Below are 23,941 nucleotides of genomic sequence, written 5' to 3' on the forward strand. Positions count from 1 at the left end.
TTGGACTTTTTCAAACTACCCCTTCCCAAAATGTTTGAACCCAGCTCTGTAGAGGGGAACAATATGCGCAACGAGGGTCAGGCGTATGGTGGCGATGGCATTAGGAAAATGTGTGATATCAATTGAAACTTAGTTGGTGAATTTCAATACACCGTAGAAGTGTGACGTCATGCAGGGTCATCTGCCATGGTGATCGTTCCGGACAATATATTTTTCGCATAGGATTTGTACTGGGGATTTAGGTGAACATTGTCTAGTTGAAATTTCTCAAACATTAAGAATAAACAAGAGTGGAAAATGGGACAGCGCTTTGTAGCGGACTGTAGTAATCACTCAGAACGTGACGGATTCCGTTTTCTTTTCCAATCGATAAAAAAAATGATGAAAAATGGGCACCGTACTGTCTGGGTTTGTGTGGAAACATCACCCTGGGCAATGCCTGACCTCGACGGTGTATGACATAACCAATTCTACGGCGTATTGAAATGGAATAGGCTTATTAGTGCTTTAATTTTACTACATTCAAAGAACAGCTCGTTGTTTCTCATGCTTTTTCTTTCCAGTGTTACAATTGATTCTGCTTTCTATTGAAAAGAACAGCCATTTCAAGATCAATTTTAAACGGTCACAACAGCTTCTGTTTTAAAATTTTATTATTCCCAATGACTTTGGACATTTTCAATGTGCACTTCTTGTGGTTTTTGCACACAACTTTGAAATGAAATGCATTATTTATGTACAAGAAAGAAATAAGAAGTAAACAAATAAATGTCAAATACTTAATTTGCTTCCAATGTAAATAAAACGTCTATGCACTATTAAAGTGTGGTAGTTTACCTTGCTTTGTCTTTTATTAATGTCCGTGTTTACAACAAAACCATTCGTCAGTTGAATAAATTATGTTCTAATATGCAGAATTTGTCCTTTCCAAAAGGGCTTATAGGAGCTAAAACGTGTTTTCGCATATTTGGTGATTTCGTGAAAATGTCAAAAGATTACGGCAGGTTTTAGAGACCTTTCCAGGAAATGTCATTGAAAGTACAAAGGGTCTACTCCTCGGTATCAAAGAGGAACGAGGGGTATATAGCAGTGTATCGTGGGACTGGCAATCAAAGTGATGCACAGACTCGGCAGAGGGATCCTGGGTTCTTCTCAGTCAGGAATCGAAGCTGTGACTTGCCATCTTCACTGTATGCTGTGAACCGAAGGAAAGCAATCGAGATTGAGTTGACTGGTAAGAAAGGCTCAGGTCTCATAAAATCAGTGTTGTAGTCGGCTATAAGTGCCAAGCAACAAAAATTTAGCTTCTCAAACCTTGTATAACATAACAATTTTGGGGTGTTGTTTTACGATGGTCATGAATGATTTAATATTAGGATACAAAATCATTACACGGCATAGGACTATCACATTGAAGTATTAACAATTAACCTTTTGGGCAATTCCAGCGTTATCAAAGGATTCAGCAAAATGATCCAAAACTCCTAGTCTGTAATCTCCTTGGCCATTACTAGATGATGGATGTATAAGATTTGGAAAATTCATGTTGGTAGGTTTATTCACTGAGCTCTTAAAAGCTCTGTCGTGGACATTACATAATGCTGGAACTGCTTCAACCTTCCTTGGGTGGGTGAAAAATCATTTAAACATTGGAAGATACAGGACTGTTAGCTTAATCTTTCAGGACAGTACGTGTTTTTGTCCTGAAAGCTTACTTCAATTCTAGATTTGGACTTGTATAACTCGGACTCGGACGTGACAACGGAAACCTCACCTTGAACTATGAGCATGGGTATACAAATATTAAGTGGCTCAGCATGGAATGGGAGGAATATTATTGCTCGGTAAAATCTGGACTTTTCCATTTCACGAGGCAAAGCCGAGTGAACTGGAAAAGTCCAGATTTTACCGAGTGATAATATTCTTCCCATTTCACAATTTAAAGCCACTCAATATTTGATTTATATAACTGACATATATATCCTTGTCATTTGATATATTTGAACTTTTATGTATTTCTCTCTTCCAAACCACCCCTTCACGATAATGTTTGAACCCAACGCTGTAGCGCTGGCTCTTTGGAACATTACGCGCTACGGACAACGCTGAACGCGCACACCAGCATCGCTTCATGATCCTAACTGTTCAATAGTATTTTCCATTCCCCATGGGCAGATAGTACTTTTTGAGCCGCGGCGTGAATGGGAGCAATAACGAATGTCACGTGATGTGAGTTCCACCAATCAAATGACAAGGATCTGTATGTTAGTTATATAAGACTCTATATACGACTTTGTAAAAACAAAACAGACTCATAACCAGCCTACATGACTTTGGATTTGTGATTTTGACTCCAGCGACTTGGACTTTGAAGCAAGATTCAGATTTGATAATTCATTTAAATAAGTATTGCTACGCTTACCTGATTCATTCTGCAGCCATCTCTTCTCCTTGTAGAAAGCAATGCAGCTTTCAAACTCTTTATCTGTGTAGTTGTCGACATAGATTGGCACAAAGGGATCCATCATCTCAAAACCCTGTAAGATCAAATTACGAATGGGTGATTCAAAGCCAAATGAGAAAAAGAGGGTTTTTGGTCAATGTTTCGAAATGAATGCTCCGTCATCTGTGACTGCAAAGATGCAAAACTCCATCAGAAACATCTCGGAAGCTGCGGGCCAACAAATTCGCGTTCATGCAAGAGTCACATGATTGTGCCATGTAATTTCTGAAAAAAAATCTGGTTTTTGACGCCAGTTTGGTCATGTGACATGTTAGGGCTGGGCTACTGATACTTTTGACAAAGTTTGGTTTAAATCAGTCAAAATATGTAGGAGCATTAGACAATGTCAACGTTTGTTACTAATGAACTAACGGAGAGATACGATGATTTGTTGATTTGCTATCCCGCAGTTAACAAAAGATATGATGAACCACCCTTTAAAATGGAAGCACTCTCACAGTGTTCAAATTTGTACCTTTCACTTTTAATCCCACTAACTTTTGGATTATCTTTTTTGATACACCCTTTATAGGTCCTATATCTCCATGAAAGATAATTTCTGTGTACAGATAGACTCATAGAAGTCTACATGATTAGCACACGTCACCTACCTCTTTCTGTAAGAGGTGAAGTGGTTTGTAGTCGTTCCTTGGTGGGCGTAACAGATGCTGGTCCACACTAGTTACTATGGCACCATTAATCTAAGGACAGAAGGAAATAGTACACAAATATAACATGGTTTGAGGGTGGATAGTCGATATTAGCGCCCAGCTGTATTAAAAGTTTACAAACTAGTTCCCAAGGCAAAACTGGGGAACCAGTTTGTCAGCTTCCAATAAAGTTTGTCTGTACTTTTGATCAAACTATTCAGGAAATATTACACAAATATAACATGGTTATAACATGGTTTGAGGTTGGATAGTCAATATTAGCGCCCAGTGGTATTAAAAGTTTACAAACTAGTTCCCGAGGTGAAACTGAGGGAACCAGTTTGTCAGCTTCCAATAATGTTTTTCTGAACCTCATAAGTATTCACCAAAGTTTTGTTGATTTGGTCATCAGTTGTCCTGGCAAAATATTGTTGATGGTGAATGGACCAGTCAATAGTTGGCTCTCGGTCATGAATATGTATGAGGTACGGGTACATGTATAGTAATATATGACATATACCACATTTGGTAAGTACTACAAGAAGATTTGGTTTGCCGAACATGCATACAAAGACAGGTTTTGTTATGAAGTTTTTATGGCCTATGGCCTCATTAAATAAGTGAAACAATGGTGAAACAATGATGCAAGGAGCTCTGTGCACAAGTAGCCCCTTACAAGTGACAAAGACAGAGTTGGACCGACTCTGTACCTTATGCTTGTGTAAATTTATGTGAAAATAATTTGTGCATACTTCGCATAACACTTGTGTGGGAAAATTTCGCATTTGTTCATTCAGGATGTCACTATGTCTATCATAACAGCAAAAAGAAAGGACAAGATGCAGAGATGAAAATGGTCAGTGTTTTCATTGCATAAAATGCCTGAATTACTGTTAGAGTAATGGAGTCATCAATAAAGAAGTTCACTTCTTATACTTGAGAAAGTCGAGGGAAAAGTCCGAAAGACAAGGGCACCGTTCATGGTGCTTCAATCATGTCCATGATTCAACCACACAACTCCACTACTCCACTTGCATTCATACATGGGGAAAAATCAGGCATTATCGTCACAACATTATGATTTTATCCACTGGATCGTTCACAAGGCTACCCGTTCCCGACCGGCAATGTGCTAGTGGAGCATGGACGCTACGGTGCGGTACGTACGCTGGTACCATTGCATATTCGCACGCACGTGTGACACAGTGATTTTTCCATGTCGCCTGTCAATGTGTAACCTTTTGTCCAGCCGGAAAAGGCTCCAATCAGTCTTTCTACCGTTGAAACACTCCAATAACGACTGGTGAAAGAGATTAAAACTATGTTCGCGATGATTTTAACGTGCCATTTCCATTGACTTTTCTTCAAAATTATGATTGAAATAAAATGACATTTTGTGAAAAAATCGTAAAAAAATCAAATTTTGTGGGACGCACTGTAAAAAAATCGGAAATTTCGTTGGAAAATTCAAAAAGTCGGATTTCCGATTAAAATCGGAAAAGTTTCATCTCTGAAGATGTCCTGTTTGTTTTTATACTCCTCGTACCCATTTGCCTTGCAGCATCTTCTTGAAATGTTGCACCATGGTCATTTCCCTCACTGGAATCTATAAAAAAAATATGTTAATGAAACAGATTTGAAACAAATAAACATGAATACAATCAGTGTTTCAGCGTGCTTTCTACTCCAAGCAATCCACTTATTACAGATTAGTTTTTACATTATGCCTTCTTTGCAGATTTCAGTGGAATTTAGACTTGATCGTGTGTCTAATGTGACAATATTTATCTCTGGTTAGGCCAAAAAAAAAATAAGTCGGTCTCTGGTCAGCGCGCGCGTCGATTTTAATCATGCGCGTCGATCTTTTTTTTTTCCAAAATGTTCCGCGGTAGCTCCAACAGCGCCCTCTATTTCCGCACCTCAATTTTTTTTACCAAAGAGCACCAAGGAATGGGACATTGCACCAAGGCAAATGATCGAAAGCACCAAGGCAAATTATGGAGGACACCAATGTACATGAGGACACCAAAAAAGCAAAATAGTACCCACCTTGTCTGTACAATCCAAGCTTGAAGAAAAAAAAAAAAACAAGCCGCGTGGCCGCGTCAATTCTGGAACTTTGGTCTGACCAGAGACCGAATATTTTTTTTTTTGGCCTTATCTTTGAAGTACGTTTTAATATGCAATCGGTTTTTTTAACTCTCTAATCTCCTGAATTTGAAAGAAATGTGAAAGCCTCATTTTCGACAGTTCTGTATATTGCTGGAAAATTATGAAAAATGTAATGTCATTAGACCAGATAATTAAATGTTAAAAGGATGCCTAAGACTAACTTTTCCTTTCATCTCTAAGAAATTCTAGCGCCATTGAAGTGAAGTATCTACATTTATTTTTATGAAATCATATACCTAATTAAATAGTACCGGACTAATAACATCTCTCACATCCATAAAGAAATCTGCAAAATTGTTAACAAATTCAGAGACCACTATCTTACAATGTATCCACCAGGTTTGCGTACGATCGTCTTGTCGGCAAAGAAACCATTCACGCCTTTGACTGCAAACAGCATCTTGAATGCACCGCTCCAGCTCTGTCTCTGCAACTCCTTCAAGATGACTCCGATCGCATCACTTGCATTCTTAGGCCGCGAGATACCCTGAAACGAGAAACGGAAAAAGTTTCTAAACACTCTATCCCCATCAGGTTTTCTTCATGTACTAAATGCAACACACTACAACAGTGGATTCTGTTGCATTGTGCAGTGAACCCAGTATGTACCAGCCTTGGCACCAAGCAGTTACCCTGCAAAATCAACAAGACGCAATGGAACATGGGATCTGACTGCTAAAATGCACAAGCATGCAACAACTGTTTTACCATTGAACAGGGCTTGGTATTATGTAACATTCATAAATAGGTAAGACAGTTTACCAATTCCTATTTGATCGCGATCCCATCAAGTAGGTGTTTTTAAATGGTTGATAAAACATTGACTGGTTTTAAACACTTTTTCCAGCACACCTGCATTTGCACCACCGCACAGTATAGGCACCACGCTCTCGCCAATATCTACATAAGGAGATTTTTAGTACTACTCAGAGGAGGCAAATATCATAGACATAGCTAGATTTAGACACACCAGTCACAAGGAATACAAATCAATGATAACCAGGATGGTGACGAGTTCACCTACAGCAAATATTTAAACCCAGTTAGCTAACTTAGCTAACTGGGTGGATTAGATCACTAACCTGGTCAACAATGGCTAGGAGGGGTTGTCCTTTCTCTGTGGTCTCCCGTTTACTCCATACGTAACTATCAGTCGACTGCAACTGTAGGCCAAAGTACAAACTTCAGTTAAAGACAAATGACACACATATTATTAGAAAGGGTGTATCAAACAATTATAAAAAAATTTGACTGTTAAACGCTTAAACGCTGACATACCAATAGATCTATCAAAATGTGCATGCACTTCGACTTAAAGAAGCATGCAACTTGCACTGAGGTGTGAAACCATCTCTGTAATAGCTTCTTACTGTGTTCAACAAGTTGGTCCCTAGCTATTCAAGTGTTTGGGGTATATATATACTTTGTCCAGTTTGCAAACCAAATGAAAGTTTCACCTCTTTCAAGAAGTGTTCATTTCTGGCTCTGAAATACTTGAGCCACTCCGTAGAGAAAGCTGGCTGGTCATACATCCCCTCATGACGAACTGAGTCGATGTAATCAAACCGACCTTTCACAGTCCAAGAAATGGCTATATGCAGAAGAGAAAGCAAAAAACAAAACTATGAACATTACAATATGCATGTATTTGTTGTTTCAGACTTTATTGGAAGTTTGTGAACAATCAACTACATGTATGCATTAATTTACAGCTTTGAAAGTTGGTTTCTTTGATGTTTCAGCATAACCCTCCTGGAGTAAATCAATATTCAGTGCAATATGTAAAACTCGTTAAAACCCTTCAAGTGTTTAATCAAATGTGTCATAAAGAGAGTCACTGCTCAAAACATTATCACTGTGGAGAGCAGTGAAGTGTGACTGTATCCACCTACTTGCCCTGAGCTTTAATAACTACGCTATTACCTCAGAAGGTTACCTCTAAAATTTGTTAAGTGTGGGTGCTGTAATTGGGCGAAAGCATTCAGGCAAAACTTGAAGGATTTTGCAGTGCAACGGACTAGGAATCAATCTTCTTTACGTTGGTTTTTAACAACTTAACCCTAACCAAACCCAACCCATGGAAGTTCAACAGCAGGTTTTATTTAAATCTGTTGGGATAGGTACGGTACCCCTAAACTGATGGTCTTTTACATTGGGCTTGGCATACCTCCAGAAACTAAGTCCAAGAGTGTGTGCAATTTTCCGTATGGTGTTGGAATTTGCCTGAATGGGCATGGTTCCCAGTAAATTATGCAGGGGAGTTAGGGTTAATGGTACAACTGCTAGACTGGCATTTCAAAGTTGCACCGAACTAAATTGTTCTGAAGTTTAGAATAAGGTTCAATGTTTGAAACAATGAAAAGTGACCGCAATGAAAGATTGACTGACTCTGCAGTTGATAAAAAATCCTGTCTGAAACTGAATTCTATTTGGGTCAACTTGAGTCGCCCAACACTCATTTCAGTGTTGCAGTTGAGGGACTTCTGATGGATCACAAGTCCTTACAAGTCAATCACAAGTCAATCACAAGTCAATCACAAGCCCATCACAAGTCAATCGCAAGTCAATCACAAGCCCATCACAAGTCAATCACAAGTCCATTACAAGTTTTTCACAATTTTTAACAAGTCCATCACAAGTCAATCACAAGTCAATCAAAAGTCCATCACAAGTCAATCAAAAGTCCTCACAAGTGAAAAGTCCTCACAAGTCCATCACAAGTCCAGCACAAGCCCATCACAAGTCCAGCACAAGCCCATCACAAGTCCAGCACAAGCCCATCACAAGTCACCACAAGCCATCCAGTCCCAAATCAAGTCACAAGCTAGTTAAATTGAACTGTGACTTGACTTGTGAAAGGACTTGTGATGTGCTTGTGACTGAACTTGTGCTGGACTTCAGATGGGCTCAAATACAACACCGATTACATAACTACTGACTTACCACATGGCACATGTACAATAAGCCAGCCCTGACTGTGACAGTAGTGTAGGGTGTGACATAATGTCATGGTTTTGCCACTGCCTCTTCTTCCATACAGGACGTAACGTACCGGAGGATGGTCATAGTTAGCTCTCTTGAGATAGTCTATTGTCTCTACGGCCGGCTGTCTGACCATGATGGCCGCCTCCTGAAAGGGAACAATCTAAGGGGAAATGGAAAACACACAAATCACACAAAAATAGTGAAATAAGAACACAGAGTGAAGAATATTCTGAGGAAAACCCACGGAATCAAGTAGGGACTGAAAACCCAATCCACATATTGGCCCGGGCGGGAATCGAACCCGGGTCACAGCGGTGGAAGGCGAGGAAAGTACAGCTACATCAACCTGACTTGCCTTAACACTGGTAACAAATCATGTGAGAAAAATAAGAGGATAATTCTACACACGCAGACAGTGGGTTGTGGCTTTATGAGTGCTGTATTTGTTAACCACATAAGTTTTTCAAATGGGTTCTTGGAAAGCACTTTCTGAGCATGGAAATTAACAGCCTAATTAGAGTGGGATTGAAAACAATGGGCTATTCCATTCAAGCCGACACTCGATGTGCAGAGTGTCATCACACTGCATGTACAATTTATTTATACTGCCAAAAAAGTTTGGGCCTTAGAGTATACAAGCATGTAAGCTTCCTAATTAATTTTTCTATCTTTGAAAACTAACTTTAAATGGACTGAAATAAAAGGATTTTATCATCATAATGGTACTGAAGAGCACAATAAAAGTATATGACATAAAAAAACCAAGAAGAATGATTTTCCAGATGTTCACACTTTGGTGAAAAAACAACTTTTGTTTTCCCCTCCAAGTTGGCTGATGGTTGTCATGGTTCCCATCACATGACTGCAAACCACCAATCAGTCTTACCATTTGTTCCCACCTGGTTGGGCTGCCTACTGGTAGAATTTTCTTGACGTCTTGCTTGGGGATGGTGTAATATTGACCAACATGTTGCATTCCATGATTTGCCTGTGTTCAATAACAATTTGAATTACTTTAATGTTTAGGCGTTTGGCAGGTTTGTGTATTTTTCTCTTAGAAATATTATTCTAATGGAACCAATTCAAGGATATTTGATAAACTTAAGTAAAAGCTGTTGACAAAAAAAGTTTATCCACTGAAAACACTATTAACAACCCTCCTGCTGTCTGAACAGTCAAAAATCAATCCTCTTCCCCTGCCATGCCTTTTACACAGGCTAGTCACCAACTGTCAGATCATATTTCAAGCAAGCAATGTGTGACTAGTCAAATTCAGTCAACAGACAAAAACAGGCAAGTGGTAGTCACAGCTGGTTTATCACTCATCCGGAGTCAAAGCACAGCTGTATCAAGTTACTTAAACAGCCCCAGCCAATCAATCCTGCGTTATGTAGGCTGGGAGCTCTCAACTGTTGAAAACTTGATTGATTTTGACTGAAAGGACAACTTTGCACACAATGTATGTTTGCATAGGAGGGTTAAATTATCTCAAAAAGTTCTGAATCCAACAGTATGCATCAGTAGCAAATTTCGTTTTGAAGAACTGATGAATGGTGTTGTTCCCCCCAAAGAAATTCAGCTTTTGGATACTGCTGAAAACAGCCTTCTTCAGCCACTTTATGGGCATTTTCATAGTGTGTCTGTTCATAGGCGTAGCCAGCGAGTGGGGGGGGGGGGGTATTTAACCCTCCCCCCCAATATTTTCTAAAGACTGCCCTTTTCCATTGAAATGCCCTTTTTTCACCAGCGCTTACCCCCCCCCCCAATATTTTGTAGAGTGACCTTTTTTTTAACAAGTGCCCTTTTTAAAAAGAAGTCCTGCCCTTTTTTGTCACATTGGCCATTCCAGGTGCCTTTGTTTGTGAATTACGTGCATGTTTTGCCCTGAAAAGTACCATATAGTGTCTATTAGTGTGCACAATCGTCGGTTTTGAATGTCCGGGGAAAATAACGTGTCTACATTTCAGCACGGATGTGCTAGTGCCCTTTTTAAGAAATGTTTACCCCCCCCCCCAAATAAAAATGACCGTGCTACGCCACTGCTGTTGCATACTTGCTTATTCAAAAATGGGTTTGCTTGATTCAGCAAGATACTTTGCGGATGCCTGAATATGATAATTGATAATAAAATAAACTGGCTTTGCTTACTGGGGAACTCTCTGAAGTCCTGAAGATATCCGATGTTGATTCATGTGCGCCCAGTGGACTTGCTGCGTCTGATGTTGTACATGATGCTGAAAACTGCCTCACAGATTTCTACAGGCACATCCAATTGACAATACAAAACAAAAAACAGGGTTAACCAATACTAATGCGCATATTAATTGTTTCCCCCACCCCTAACCTCCCGGGCTGCCCCACCCAAGACGTGGGGATTGTCACTTTTGAAGTGACAAAATCTTCACCCCTCTGGCAAAATTTAAGTGACAATTCCCGACCATGCCCCGACTTACATATGTGGGGCGCACTAGTGATTGCCTTTCCATTAGTACGCCAATGTTAACAATGTAATTTGAGTGACCAAAAGCCCCACCCTGGGGCATGAAAAACGTGACCAAATCCCGACATCGGAACCTGGGGTAGCGTGGGGGGGGGGGGGAGAGGAGTGGGGGAAACATTTGATAGGTGCATTAAATTGACAAAATCATTTGCAAAGAACTATTGGTAATGAGTTTTGATACTGCAAATTTTTGTAGGTTAGAGTCAATATATACATTTTTATGATATCAATAAAAGTATATTTAACTGATGTTATCTAAAGCCTAAGGATCAGTAAACCACAAGCACATTTGTATGTGGAGTTATTATATTCTATTTAAGAGTTTAAATTTTAGGACTTACCCCATGCAACAATCTTGAAAGTGGTCTTTGCAAACACCTTCCTAAATGTGATTTTTGTTTAAATGAGAAAAAAGGGCTCATGTTTATTATAAAGGATGGGCAAACAATGCAGCCAAGTGAAACTTTATGCAACTTGTTCATTTCCTGACTTTTTTGTTTAATTTTAATATTTTAGGTTTCAAATGACAAATTGGATATTTGTTGCAAGCACAGCATGCCAAGATAATTTGTGTTGGGCGCGATCGGTCGATCGCGCTGCGCTATTGGTTGATCATGATCAGTCGATCGCACTACCACCAGTCGAACACCTTTTCTTTCTAATTCACTGCTCTGGAGGATTTTTTTTTTAAAGGAAAGTTAAGTCCGAGATATCCTACAGAATCGACCAATCGCTCAGATCGACCGATAGTGCCCAAAATATGCAAACACTGATGATCAGGAAGTTTAACCATTGTATCATTTTAATAATAAATATGATAAAAGAAAACAATTAAGGTTTTCCAAATAATGTTTCCTAACTTATCTGTAAGAATATGAACCTATGAAAGAAGAAATACAAAAAGGAGTGATTTTATACTATAGGCCTAAGGGTTTTGACACGTCACCTTGACATATTTCCTCGAGTATTTTCAAGTAACAACATTTTAACTTTTAATTTTTATAATAAACCATGTCAACATGCTATTAAACTAGGCTTATTACGGCCTATGTTCATTATTAAATCACATCAAACTGTACCCGAGTTGGCAAAACGAGTTGTTAGCCTATTTGTACTGGCCCCGTAAATGTGGCCAATTTACTGGACTACCTCCGTAAATAAAGGCCACACTTCCACCATGTACAAAAATATGTAAAACTTTGTCAAATTTTGATTTTCACATTTAGGCTTAGTTTGTAGTTTATTTTTGCTTTAGAAGCATACTCACCCTCTTTATAGGCTAATCAGAAAGTGCTGCCTTTTTCAGATGTATATTTGGGCCTATTAAAAGTAAATATTACAGTTTGTATGTTTATTATTTGTTTAAGCGCCTTGAGGTGGATTTTTCTGCAATTGTCTGCACTTTATAAATTTCTTTATTATTATTATTTAATAATAATAATAATATTATGTCTATTTTTCGAGAAAATTCCAGATTCGTTTGCACACATTTGCGTATCAAAATTTCAACCTGAAATGTCACAAAAATTAGACATCTGGAAAAGGCAGCCGGCACTTTCTGATTAAAGGGAATGTACAACATTTGCTTTTGCTGCAATATTTAGAAATAAATGAATTTGGAGGATTAGTATGTGTACCGGTAGCAAATGTTGATAAAACTGAGTTGTTTCACTTTTTGGGCTTGTAGATGCTGGAAAAACCAAGAAAACCAATCATGTTCTTGTAGTCTGGTTTCCTGACCCCACTCAAGATGAAACGGAGCAATTTATAGTCTTTGGGGAATTGTAAGCTCAGAGAATCAGTTTAGCAGGCTTGTAATCCTATACAGGTGTGTAATCAATCGCAAACAAAATGTGGAATAACAAAATATGAAAAATTAGGAGCAGATTTTGAAAAAAAGCCAGTTTTCTCCAACGATGGTCGGCCGACCAGCGTTGGAAAAACACACGTTTTCTTGAAAATGTCAGTAGGCTTACACCAGGAGCCCCGATTTTACAGGATCCTTTAGAATGTCATTTCCTAACAATCCAGCAAGGTTTTTCGTGGTAATTTGATAATTTCGTTTTTTGATGTTTGCAAATGTTGTATATTCCCTTTAAAGAGGGTGAGTATGCTTCTAAAGCAAAAATAAACTACAAACTAAGCCTAAATGTGAAAATCAAAATTTGACAAAGTTCGACAAGTTTTTGTACATGGTGGAAGTGTGGCCTTTATTTACGGAGGTAGACCAGTAAGTTGGCCACATTATGCCACGCATTATGCGTACACTGTACGGTTGGTTCGTATACGACGAGTTAGGAATACAACTTGGTTGTCCAATGTTGGCGTACTCCTAGAACTATGAGGCTCCACGTAGTGGAGCCTCATACTGATAGTTATAGGAGTAATGTTGGCGCGCTCGCGTACTGAACTGTGTGTCGCACGTGTCGATCTCATACCCATTTACGTAGGCTACTACTACACCTACGTATCACACAGACAATGGAATAGTTTCCATGATAACGACCGACGGTTTAGGTTATAAAAGCAAAGCGAATTTCCTATTGTTTATCAACTTCCAATTGCTGATTAAACTGCCTACCGTAGCATTTCATGAACGTCGTGGGCGCCGCCATCTTGTTAATTTGCAATGAAATATGGGATATCATGGTCTGAAAACCTATCGCCTCAAATTGCAAAATGTACAGTCCGGTTCCATGGGTACCATCCTGCAACTTGCTCATTTACATTTTTGCGAGGGATTTGATTATCAGTTGGTTACCCTGTTGTTTTGATCGGGATTATCACGCTCTTTTTCAAAATAGTGTAAGTTTTGAGATTAGTCGATTTATGTAAGGATGTTTGGAGATTTTGTTTGTTCTATTCAATTGTCAATAGATTGTACAAATCGCTTTTTATAGTCATATTGAGATGTCTAGGGCGATCGCGCGCACTAGGTGCTGCTGTGCTGCGGACTGCGGTATTTCAAGGTACGGTACGACTCAGTGCGTGAAGATGGCGCTTCGTAACCGCTCTTGTCATGCTTGTTATGACTCTATGAGAGCCCAACCACGCATGCCATTGGGACGGGAGGAAAACACTGCGTTCGGACACTGGTTTGGCTGCTAGTTTCTTAAATTAACTTAGAAACGTTATCTTCACTGAGGCTTTCTCAGATTGGAGTAATTGCAGAATACCCCGCCACTGCTCTGGAAATCCTGACCAGTTTGGATTTAGTAATCGAAGTGGCTATCGTTTCGGCAGCCGTTGTTTAGTGCCCTCTACGATCCTTTTTTGATACGCACGCAGGTATATAATTATTTGTTTCCCCACATTTTAGCGAGCAGTGCGTCAGCTCAGTCGATACTCCTAGAACTATGAGCCTCATAGTTCTAGGAGTACTCAGTCGATAGAGGGTAGGATTTTGTACCGCGAGGTTGCGGGTTCGCATCTCAGTTTTGCACTCGAATTTTTTTTCTTTTCTAACCTGAGGCTTTGGAGGATTTTTTTAAAAGGGAAATAAAGTCCGAATTTCATAACGTTCAAATTCACTTTTTTCCTTCTTATTTTATATTTTCTTCTCATGTTTTTATAAAAGTTGCAGTACTACCATAACGATAGAAAATGGGAAATGCGTTACGGCTGCCGTAACGATAGCCACTGCGTTTAGTAATTGGGTTGTTTTTGTTAAATTTGTTGATTTGGTGACTACTCAATGTTCCGACACCCCTATGTTCCGAGACCCCTATGTTCCGAGACCCCTATGTTCCGAGACCCCTATGTTCCAACAACCCGCACATAAGATTGTGTTAGCCCATTTAGATGTACTTGTACGTTGGGGCCAGAGATCGGCCTATGTTTACTTTTATTTGTAGGGGTGTCGGAACATAGAGGTATCGGAACGTAGGTTGAGCAGTCGGCACATAGGGGTGTCGGAACTCGGAACATAGGCTGAGCAGCCTGGAACGGAAAGATTTCCATATACGAAGTTCACTAATTTTCCTCTGTATTGACTAACAAGCCCCAGATAGCAATTTCATGTCATCAAAGTCAATTTGAGCAGTGAGAAAATACAAGCATTTTCTTAGAAAACACTTAAAATTTTTCAGTCCAATCTCATAGGGTTTGTACACAGGGTGTTGAGTGAACTTCGTATAGTATGGAAATCTTTCCGCCTGGAACATACCTAGGGGTGTCAGAATAAGGGTGTGTCGGAACATAGGTCTGTAACCGTTTATGTTTGTGGATTGCTTGTTGTATGTTTGTAATTTGGCCGAATAAATAATAATAATACAATTATTGGGCAGGATCCTTTCACTTTCAGTAAATTAACGCTGCATAATTTATCAAATTGCACAAAACTGCATTGTGACTGTACCATTGTTGTTCACAATATCGTGTGCAATATTTGACAACCATTATTGATCAAAATGTTTGACGGATGGGCTAATTACTGGGTATAATTCTTCACTGAATATTTGATTATTATTCACAAAGTCTACATGCAGCAACAGATAAAACATTTTATGACACATCTTATGAAAGTGAACTCCTTCAGGTAGCCCATCATTGGCATGGTTGTAAGTTAGTTTTTTTTTTTTTTAATAAAGTTTATGTACTGAAATAGTGAAATCGACATTTGGTACGTAAACATGTTTTGTACAGTGTCTCTTACAATTGTCTCAATCGTCCAATCAGCCAGGTGCTTTTGGAGAATGTTGGAGGATTGAGGCTGAATGCTTTTGATTTTAGGAGTATGCGTTGCGTTAAAAGTTTTAAGCTTAACCTTGCATTGTATATTTTCAGCAATGTATAAATGTACATAAATGTAGGCCTATCGAAGGCAGTATCCATTTTTCCCCCTACATTGCGGCAGTTAAGAGGACTTTAAAAGAATTTAATGTGATGTTCTTGCAAATTATACATAAAAGACACCTAATGTTATACAGTTCCAAAATCCAGTCAAAGGTCTGAGGTAAACACATACACTTATACAGCTTGATGTTGGGCAGTGGCAAAACTTAGATACCTACCTGCACCGGTAGATATAACAACAAAAATGTAATGTTTTTAACAATGTTTTTATTGTGTAATCTGACCACAATTCAGTTATTGGCTTTCTATGGTTCAGTAATAAAAAAAAAAACATTTCAAATTCAAATAAATAAATGAAATATTAAAAAAAAATCATTTCCCCAGATGCTTTATAATTTACATGTACAATTCTCAAAGAAGTTTCAGTTCTATTCATACCAGTATTTATGTTTATTGCCATTGTATTTTTCAAATGTGAGCAAAACAATCCGATACCCCGATGGAAAAAAAAATCAGGTTTCATTTAAGTACAGTATGTATTGAGAGGTTTAATTTACAGCAGATCGTTGGAAAATAGGTTGAAGCATGGCTTGGGGTCATTCTTGTTGCAATTGATTGATGAATAATTCAATCTGCTCCTGTTTGTGGGGGAAGCGTGGCCACTTTATGCCATCTGGGTGATTCATCCCCCTACAAATACACTGCAACTGGAAACCTGATCATTTGCCTTTATTTGTTAATTCTGTTCTCTGGCTGCAGATTTTTCCCGCTAGTCTGACATTGTCCAAAGGCTGCTTCTGCCTGTCTGCCTGAGGTCTGTGGGGCATTGCAGGACAAGGTGTAGACTCGGCGACGACAAGACCTCGGTGCAAAATGGACGCGGTACAATAGTTTGGTTTCCATTTCAAGACACATCTAGGATGGATATCGGTCGGTCAGAGCTCGGGACAGGTCACGGTGACATCACGGAACAAGCAAACCCGCAGATGGAATCCGATTCCTTGAACCGTAGCCCGCACGGCGAAAGCACATGTACAAGTCCAACACCAATGGCATCTAATGAGGATCAGGAAAGCTTTCCGGAGTTTCACGTACACGCTACAAACTACACCAAAGGACAACTGAAAATGAAATTGAAAAGCAATAAGAAATCTGGTCTGATGGAAACCCAACATAAACCGGATAGGGTGGACACATTATCTGGAGGCCAATTTGAGCAGGCTACCGACACACAGATGGTACGTATATTTTCTATTGAATTGGACACATTGTTTCTTGCAGTGATTATGTACATGTAAACACCAAAGGCCTATTCACCCATACTTAATCACTTGTGGAATATCACGAAAATGAAAATGAAACCACATGCATACATCCTTTAGCCATGACTTTGAACATATTTGTCATCAGACCATCAGTGGTCTAATGAAAACATTGACTTTTCTTGACTTGATGTTGGGCTATTCCAAAATTTTAGGGATTAGAAATTGCCTCTGAACCTCCCAACATGAATGACATAGTACACTGTACATGTACTTTGCACAGATTTAATGTCATTTACAAAAACTGTGAAGTATTTACATACATGTATGTTGTATACATTGTATACATGTACTGTGGACTCTCTGCACGAACAGTACCGGTAGATGGCGCTGCATGACCACTTTTGAGAGCTCCAGTTTGCAGTACACCCTGCATACACGCACTGATTCATACACGCACGGTACATTCCATGCATACAAATGTATGTGGCAAGTAATTTTATTCAGAATGTGCACATATTCATTCATTCATTCATTCATTCATATTTATTTCCACTTAATCATTTTGAAGGGAAACGGTTTAAACAATAATTTCGATAACAGGATAAGATTAAGCGGTGGGCTTCTCCAAAAAGCAAGCTTGTCAAGTGGAGAAGTCCATTATGTGTAGAAAAAAATATACATTAAATACATTTGTACACATGCAAAAGCCCATAGCATCTTGTTACTAAAATAATGTTAGCACACCATTTAGCACAATGGTGTCCAAGACTCGCCATTGATGGGGTATCTGGGTATCAAGTCCATATTAACCACCGAAAAAAAATGAAACATATTATATACCACTTCAGTACCCAAACGTGCTATTATTTTAAAAGGAGTCTTCATTGGAAACACATACAAAACAAGTATGTAATAAACAGTGTTGAATATATTGGAGAATTTGAGAAAATTTTGTGTTCCAGCAAAATGGCCCAGGGAGACAGGAATTATAGCCTAAATCATGAATGGAGATGTTAAAGGGAATGTACATCATTGGCTTTTGCTGTAATTTTCAGAAATATTTGAGGGGTTAGTACCGGTAGATCAAATATTGTTACACTGATATGTTTGAAGTTTTGTGTTCGAAAATGCTATAAAAACCAAGAAAAACAGAAATGTTCACGTAGTCTGGTTCCCTGACTCCACTAAAGATGAAATGGATTAATTTATAGATGCCGGAAAATTGTAAGGTAAGTGAACCAGTCTAGCTGGCCTGCACCCGTTCAAGAACATGTAACCAATAGCAAATAAAATTTGGACTGAACAAAATAATGGTAAATTTGGAGCAGTAGTTGAAAAATAGTTAGGTTTTTCCAACGGTGGTCAGCCGACCACCGTTGGAAATGACTTCACGCCAGGTGCCATAATTTTACAGGATGCTTTAGACTGGCATTTATCAACATCCTAGTAAGGTATTTCGTAAAAAATTGGTAGTCTTGTTTTTCGATGTCTGCAAATGTTGTATGTATGTGAGGCGAGAATCTTTGCAAGCATGTAATGGGGGAAAAAAATAATAGATTAGGCAAAAAATAAAAAAATTCTGCTTCCGATTACTTGGCATTTGAAAATAGGGTAGGTACGGTAGGTAGGGAATTAAAATTTTTGTGGCCATTGTTGTGTACGATCATATGGAGGTGTCTGCATAAAGAGTAGTATTTGATGGTTTTCCCCCCTCATTTTTACAAAAAAAAAAATTAGGGTAGGGGCTGTCAAAATAGGGAAGGTAGGGTAACCAGAAGCAGAACTATTTTTTGTTTGCCTTATGGTGTATGTATACATGTACATGAACTGGTTCATGTAGTTTCTGATAAGTGATTTTTAAATACCCGGTACATTAGCCACATATTGAAATTTTGTGGAAGGTCCTACATGTACTAGACAACAGTAAACATTTTTGTAAAATACATATATGTACATGTAGGTATTTTGCAGGCTTAATTGAGGTGATAACAGATTGACACAATTTTAAACGTACACGTGCAATATATAAACGTGTACATATTTTGTCCTGATTGTTCTTAAATTTTTGTTGAAAAAAGAAAAATACCCAGTTGGCCAGTGCCCGTTATATTTAATTGTTGGTATAATTGATTGACGTGAACTGCATTATTCCACTCGTGAAGATGTTCAGAGGTTGTCCCTGAAAATCTCCGCTCCATACTGAAACACAGATGCCAGAGCCGGCCAAATGCCAATGTTAAATATATTCCTGGGGTCAAGAGGTCGTGTTGTACATGTTGGCATGCATGGATTGGACCTGGTGTTGGGCAGGCTGTTAATATTGGCATGCATGTAGGGTGGCAGGAAATGACTAGGGATCACCATGGAAATACCCACCAAAAAAGTGCTTTTACTAAATTGATGTTTTTTTGTATAGCATACCAGGTACATAAATTTGTAATAGCACTGTTTTAATGTAAATTTACTTCTACCTTAATTAAGGTGCTTCTGTGGTCCCCCATGATATACTGTACATGTATACGTACATGTACATGTACAAGTACATGTGTAAGAGTAGGGATAGGCTAGAAGTAGTGCAGATACCTGTACAATTACATTTTTACATGTACCAGTTACATGTTTGTACTATGCACACGTTTGTAGTGTTCAATTTTATACCAAAACATGTTAATTTACATGTAAACATACATGTACCATGTACAGTACATGTACATGTATGTACTTGGGTACACATATAGTACCCGTACCCTTACCTACCAGTACATTCAAGGCATACATGTGCATAAACAAATTTAAATGTCTATTTAAGTCTGAAAAAATGAGCTTGACATTGAAATATTATAGTGCTAGTATGCAAAATACATTTTACGAAGAGTATGCACGTACCACTTATGACTGAATCATTAAAAAATGGCAGTATGATCTATCAATGCCTTGGACATGTGTTACCATACGGTACATATGATGAACATGTACATTGTAGTATTTGTAAGTGTACCGGTACATTAATTTACAAATTACAGTACAATGTCTTTGGGATTTCGGAAAAGATTAAAGGGGTATTACGGCCTAAAATCTCAGAAAAGGTTTGCGTTTTGGTTTGTTTACTTAAATCCTATTTCAAAGGTCTGCTTGAAAGGAAACTAACCCAGTGTCTTACCGTAGCGGACATTTTGTGGCATACACATGTATAGTATTTCCAGCCATGTCCATTCAAATGTACGCTACAGTGTGTGTGTGTCACATATTAACACACACAGCACCAATACAAAAATGTTGTTTCTCGCACGTCAACAGAATGCTATACACTGTGGGGCAGGATTTTACAACTAGCACTCAACAGCTTGATTTTTGAGAGTCAAAATTTCGACCCCCGAAATTCGTTCTCGCATGGTTCTCACAAAAATAACACCAAAGCACCCAGTTTTTTAAAGGATGGTTGTGTGGACGTTAAATATTCTACTTTTAAATGCTCTTTCCAATTAATATCATTTTGTTTAATACAGGTTTTGTACAGCCTAATTGGGCGCATATCAGGACGTAATGTCTCTTTTTAACACAGATTTACAAACAAATAAATTTGCATCTTGTTTTGAGGATGGAACTGACCACCATTTTGATTTGCACGTAGTGTGTAATAATACTATTGCTGCATTGATTATTAAAATGTTCTCGGCTGTTTAACAATATTTTCTTTAAATATGGTCTTGAATCCAGACCTTTCTCTCCCTCAACCAGTGAATTACAAATCAATATCCCTGAATCGCTGACAAGAGGCCCCAGACTAGCCACAGGGGTACACAAGCAGTGTCAGAGGAGACAGATGGCTGAGTGACAACAAGGTGGCCCAATAATCCAACCCCATCCCTTTTGTTGTAACTCCCCTTGGCCACTTTGCATCCTCACCAAATCAAATCAAGGAAGCGGTTCTGGTATAAACACTGCAAAGAAAAGGGGAAAAAATCCACACACAAAAAAAAACCGAAGATATACCCAAGGTGTGACCAGAATGCAATCCCGGGGATATGAGATGAAGTGGGGTCCTTAAATGACATCCATTGGGGGGACAAGGAACTCGGACTCTTAGACTATTTAACCTGATTACTAGCTTCCATTTATATCCCCTGGCCCGCCTGTCAATTTGGTGTCAACCACTCTTACTTAGCTAATTAGATGTGGAGAAAGTCTACTGCTTTAGTACAGGGGAAATGTCTTTGTTTGGGTATCCGAAAAGAAGAGTACACATATGAAGGTGTTAAGGATCAGTGAAATTCTCCTGAAGACGGTCAGAACATACTGACCGGAACGTCGAGTTTATACCTCTGGATCTTTTCAGAACCATTCTCTTAGTTGAGAAATTATTCGCACATGGTGTTTCCGCAAACCTTTCATTATTTAGTATCTCCACCATGCAAAGCCTCAGATTTTACTTGAAATTCGCCTGAAAAAGCTAAAAGGAAACAAGTGTAGGGGTTTAAACTTACAGTGAATTCATATTACTCTCAATTTTACATGATCATTAGTTACAATACTTATGGGCCTGTATCGGGTATTGGTACCGGTATTTTGTTAAAAATCAAGAAAATTATACAAAAATAGTGTTGATAATTTCAATACTTTTATTGGAAAAGTTGTCTTAAATTGGTACGAAAAGTGGATACCCAGTTGCTTGTCCCCTCAATGGTAACCCTATATGAATCTGACACTATGCATAAAACGTCCCATTGGGCAACAACACGCGTTTTATACGGAATGATATTAATTAGAAATTTAAAAGTAGAATATAAATGTCTACACAATTGGCAATGTTTGTGCTATTCGAGCGAGAACGAATTTCGGGGGTCCAAATTTTTCATCTCAGTTTATGGAGACTACAAAATCGTGCCAAATTTGACCTCTCACTTCTTAAAATCTAAAATATGTGTGGACTAGTGCAACTCGGAGCACTCGGACAAAGATGAACATTTATGAAATAATTTTGTGGGGGTCATTGGATAAAAACTGAAACTTTAATAGGAGACTAAAATGTCTTTTGGGTCACAATTTTTTCAATGAACTTGAAGGACTAATTCTCATTTTCAAACAAATCTAAAATGACCATTGATAAGAACTACATTCAAGCAAGCCCGACTAAATCTGGAATCCATCTGATGTAGGTACTAAATGTTCGCATTGTTAACGTTTTCGTTGTCACAAAAGTAGGTGATATGAAAACAAATGTGATCAAACAAAAATCCGGATATGAAAGGTTGTAACTAAAATTTGTTTTTACCCATCTCCAAATGATTTCCATCAATTTTTTCTTGTAAAATGCCAAGATAAAATTCCAACATGGGTTCTTGGGGTGGTTACGGTAAGAAGTCATTCGGTCAAAAATTATAGCAAGAGAAAGGGAACCTTGTGTAAAATGCCCATAGAAGGGTCATGGAGGGGTCAGGAAGCCCGCAGACAAAATGGCTCACTTTCAGGCTCTATTTTCCAGCATGTCTCTAAACACAATGATTATTTGCTTTTGTGTTAATTTATTTACCAAAAAAAATAAACAAATTGAGAGCTTAATATGTCAGTTGTATGAAATACGTTGAACATTTATAGAGATATTCGCCATCAAGTAATATATGATGATAACAGGTACCGGTACATTGCAAATATGCAAAGTTTTGTGTGTAAGACGACAAAATTTAACAATCTAATTTAGCAACATGTACCATGTATCTAAAGGAAGGATGTAAACATGTACCTTTACATCAAGTTATTCTAGTGATTATGCCACAAAGTGACCCAGTTTCAGGAAGGTGTCAAACAATTACAGTTAATAAGACACATCCCAAACCACACTTAAATAGCTCCAGGCCAGCCTGCAGCGCACCGTAATTACTTGAATTCATTGGGAACAATATAATAGTTTTTCCACACATTTATCACTTCAGCACCTTTAACATGTTAATAAGGATGTCCTGTCTAGACCAATCAACTGTGCAATCCATCTTCATTTATGCATGGGACCAGAGTCCACTATCCAACAGAGCACAAGACTAGGTGTAAATTATGCTGCCAGCCCCTGCAGCAGTGAATCAATTCACAAGTCTCCTACACATGTATCCATGGGCCTTCTTAAAGGGTTCATGAAATGAATTTTTCTTATGAACATATTTTGTGCAACTTCCTACTCCTCTTAAATGTATGAAACCTACAGGTATTTGACACCCCTTTTTGGTTAATTTTATTGAAAAGTCCACTTCTTTTAAACATTTAAAATTTTCATAGTTTTTCTGGACAACTGAGGGCGCTGTTGCTATATTGTCATTTACACTCTTCAGTTTTAGGAGTTTTCTGTTCAAATTGTGAACCCAAATTTCGAATTGCGCCCGAAATCAGCATCCGGGACACGTTCTCATTCAGCCGATTGCAGCTACGCGGTGTCACGCACTGAACCGATGAATAATAACAACCACGCGCGCGTGTGCATCGTGCCAACGCTCACGCGCATCCATGCATGGATTTGTCAAATTTTTGGAAATGGCCTTCTTTAATTGTTTTCGTCAAAATGACAGCATGCCAGAAAGACTAATTTCACAGGGATTTTATTGCCATTCTATCTTTAAGCGACCAATAATCACAAAAAAATCAATAATGTACATTTGTACTATCAATAATTTTGTCAGTTACTTTTTCAAGTTTTTGGATAGCTGCAAACAGTGCAAATGATCTACTCTATTGGTCATGAATGTTCTTTACGGTACACTCTACATAAAAAGTGGATACAACAAATCCATCCTACTGTTGAAGTTGAAATCAGTTTGAATATTGGTCAGTTAAAAATGAGCCCAAGACTTCTGTAAACATTTGCAAAATTTGACATACTGTATACATTTAAAAGAAAGCAACATTTATTTATTACGCAGCTGATTACATGTGGTTTAATGCAAAGTGTTTTGGAGTCATGCGGCAGAAATGCCTCTGGGAAGCAGTAAATTTCCTTCGCCTTTCCTCTTGTCCGCTGTCCATCCTTGGTCATTTATCAGCCTGCCTACTTTTTTCCCCCCACAGGGACAATCATTTTCCTGATTCC

At 38.5% G+C, this 23,941-nt stretch overlaps 1 protein-coding gene and 1 long non-coding RNA gene across 2 annotated transcripts; one reads left to right on the forward strand and one right to left on the reverse strand.

The window, feature by feature from the left end:
* Positions 1-635: 635 nt before the first annotated feature.
* LOC119741538 (28S ribosomal protein S29, mitochondrial-like) lies at positions 636-13,558 on the reverse strand. The gene is made up of 12 exons (XM_038217331.1): positions 13,392-13,558; positions 11,152-11,192; positions 10,459-10,566; positions 9,197-9,298; positions 8,269-8,470; positions 6,783-6,916; positions 6,408-6,488; positions 5,651-5,812; positions 4,700-4,759; positions 3,115-3,204; positions 2,423-2,537; positions 636-1,195 (listed from the first exon to the last, which is right to left on the reverse strand). Exons 1-12 carry the CDS (start codon positions 13,531-13,533, stop codon positions 1,110-1,112), a joined length of 1,323 nt encoding a protein of 440 aa, XP_038073259.1. The 5' UTR covers positions 13,534-13,558; the 3' UTR covers positions 636-1,109.
* LOC119741539 lies at positions 13,531-16,843 on the forward strand. Its single transcript, XR_005272744.1, has 2 exons — positions 13,531-13,615; positions 16,364-16,843. It is a non-coding gene; the product is annotated as an uncharacterized LOC119741539 (long non-coding RNA).
* The last annotated feature ends 7,098 nt before the right edge of the window (positions 16,844-23,941 follow it).

The sequence above is a fragment of the Patiria miniata genome, unplaced genomic scaffold (assembly GCF_015706575.1).
Source record: "Patiria miniata isolate m_02_andy unplaced genomic scaffold, ASM1570657v1 HiC_scaffold_5, whole genome shotgun sequence".
Taxonomy (NCBI): Eukaryota; Metazoa; Echinodermata; class Asteroidea; order Valvatida; family Asterinidae; genus Patiria; species Patiria miniata.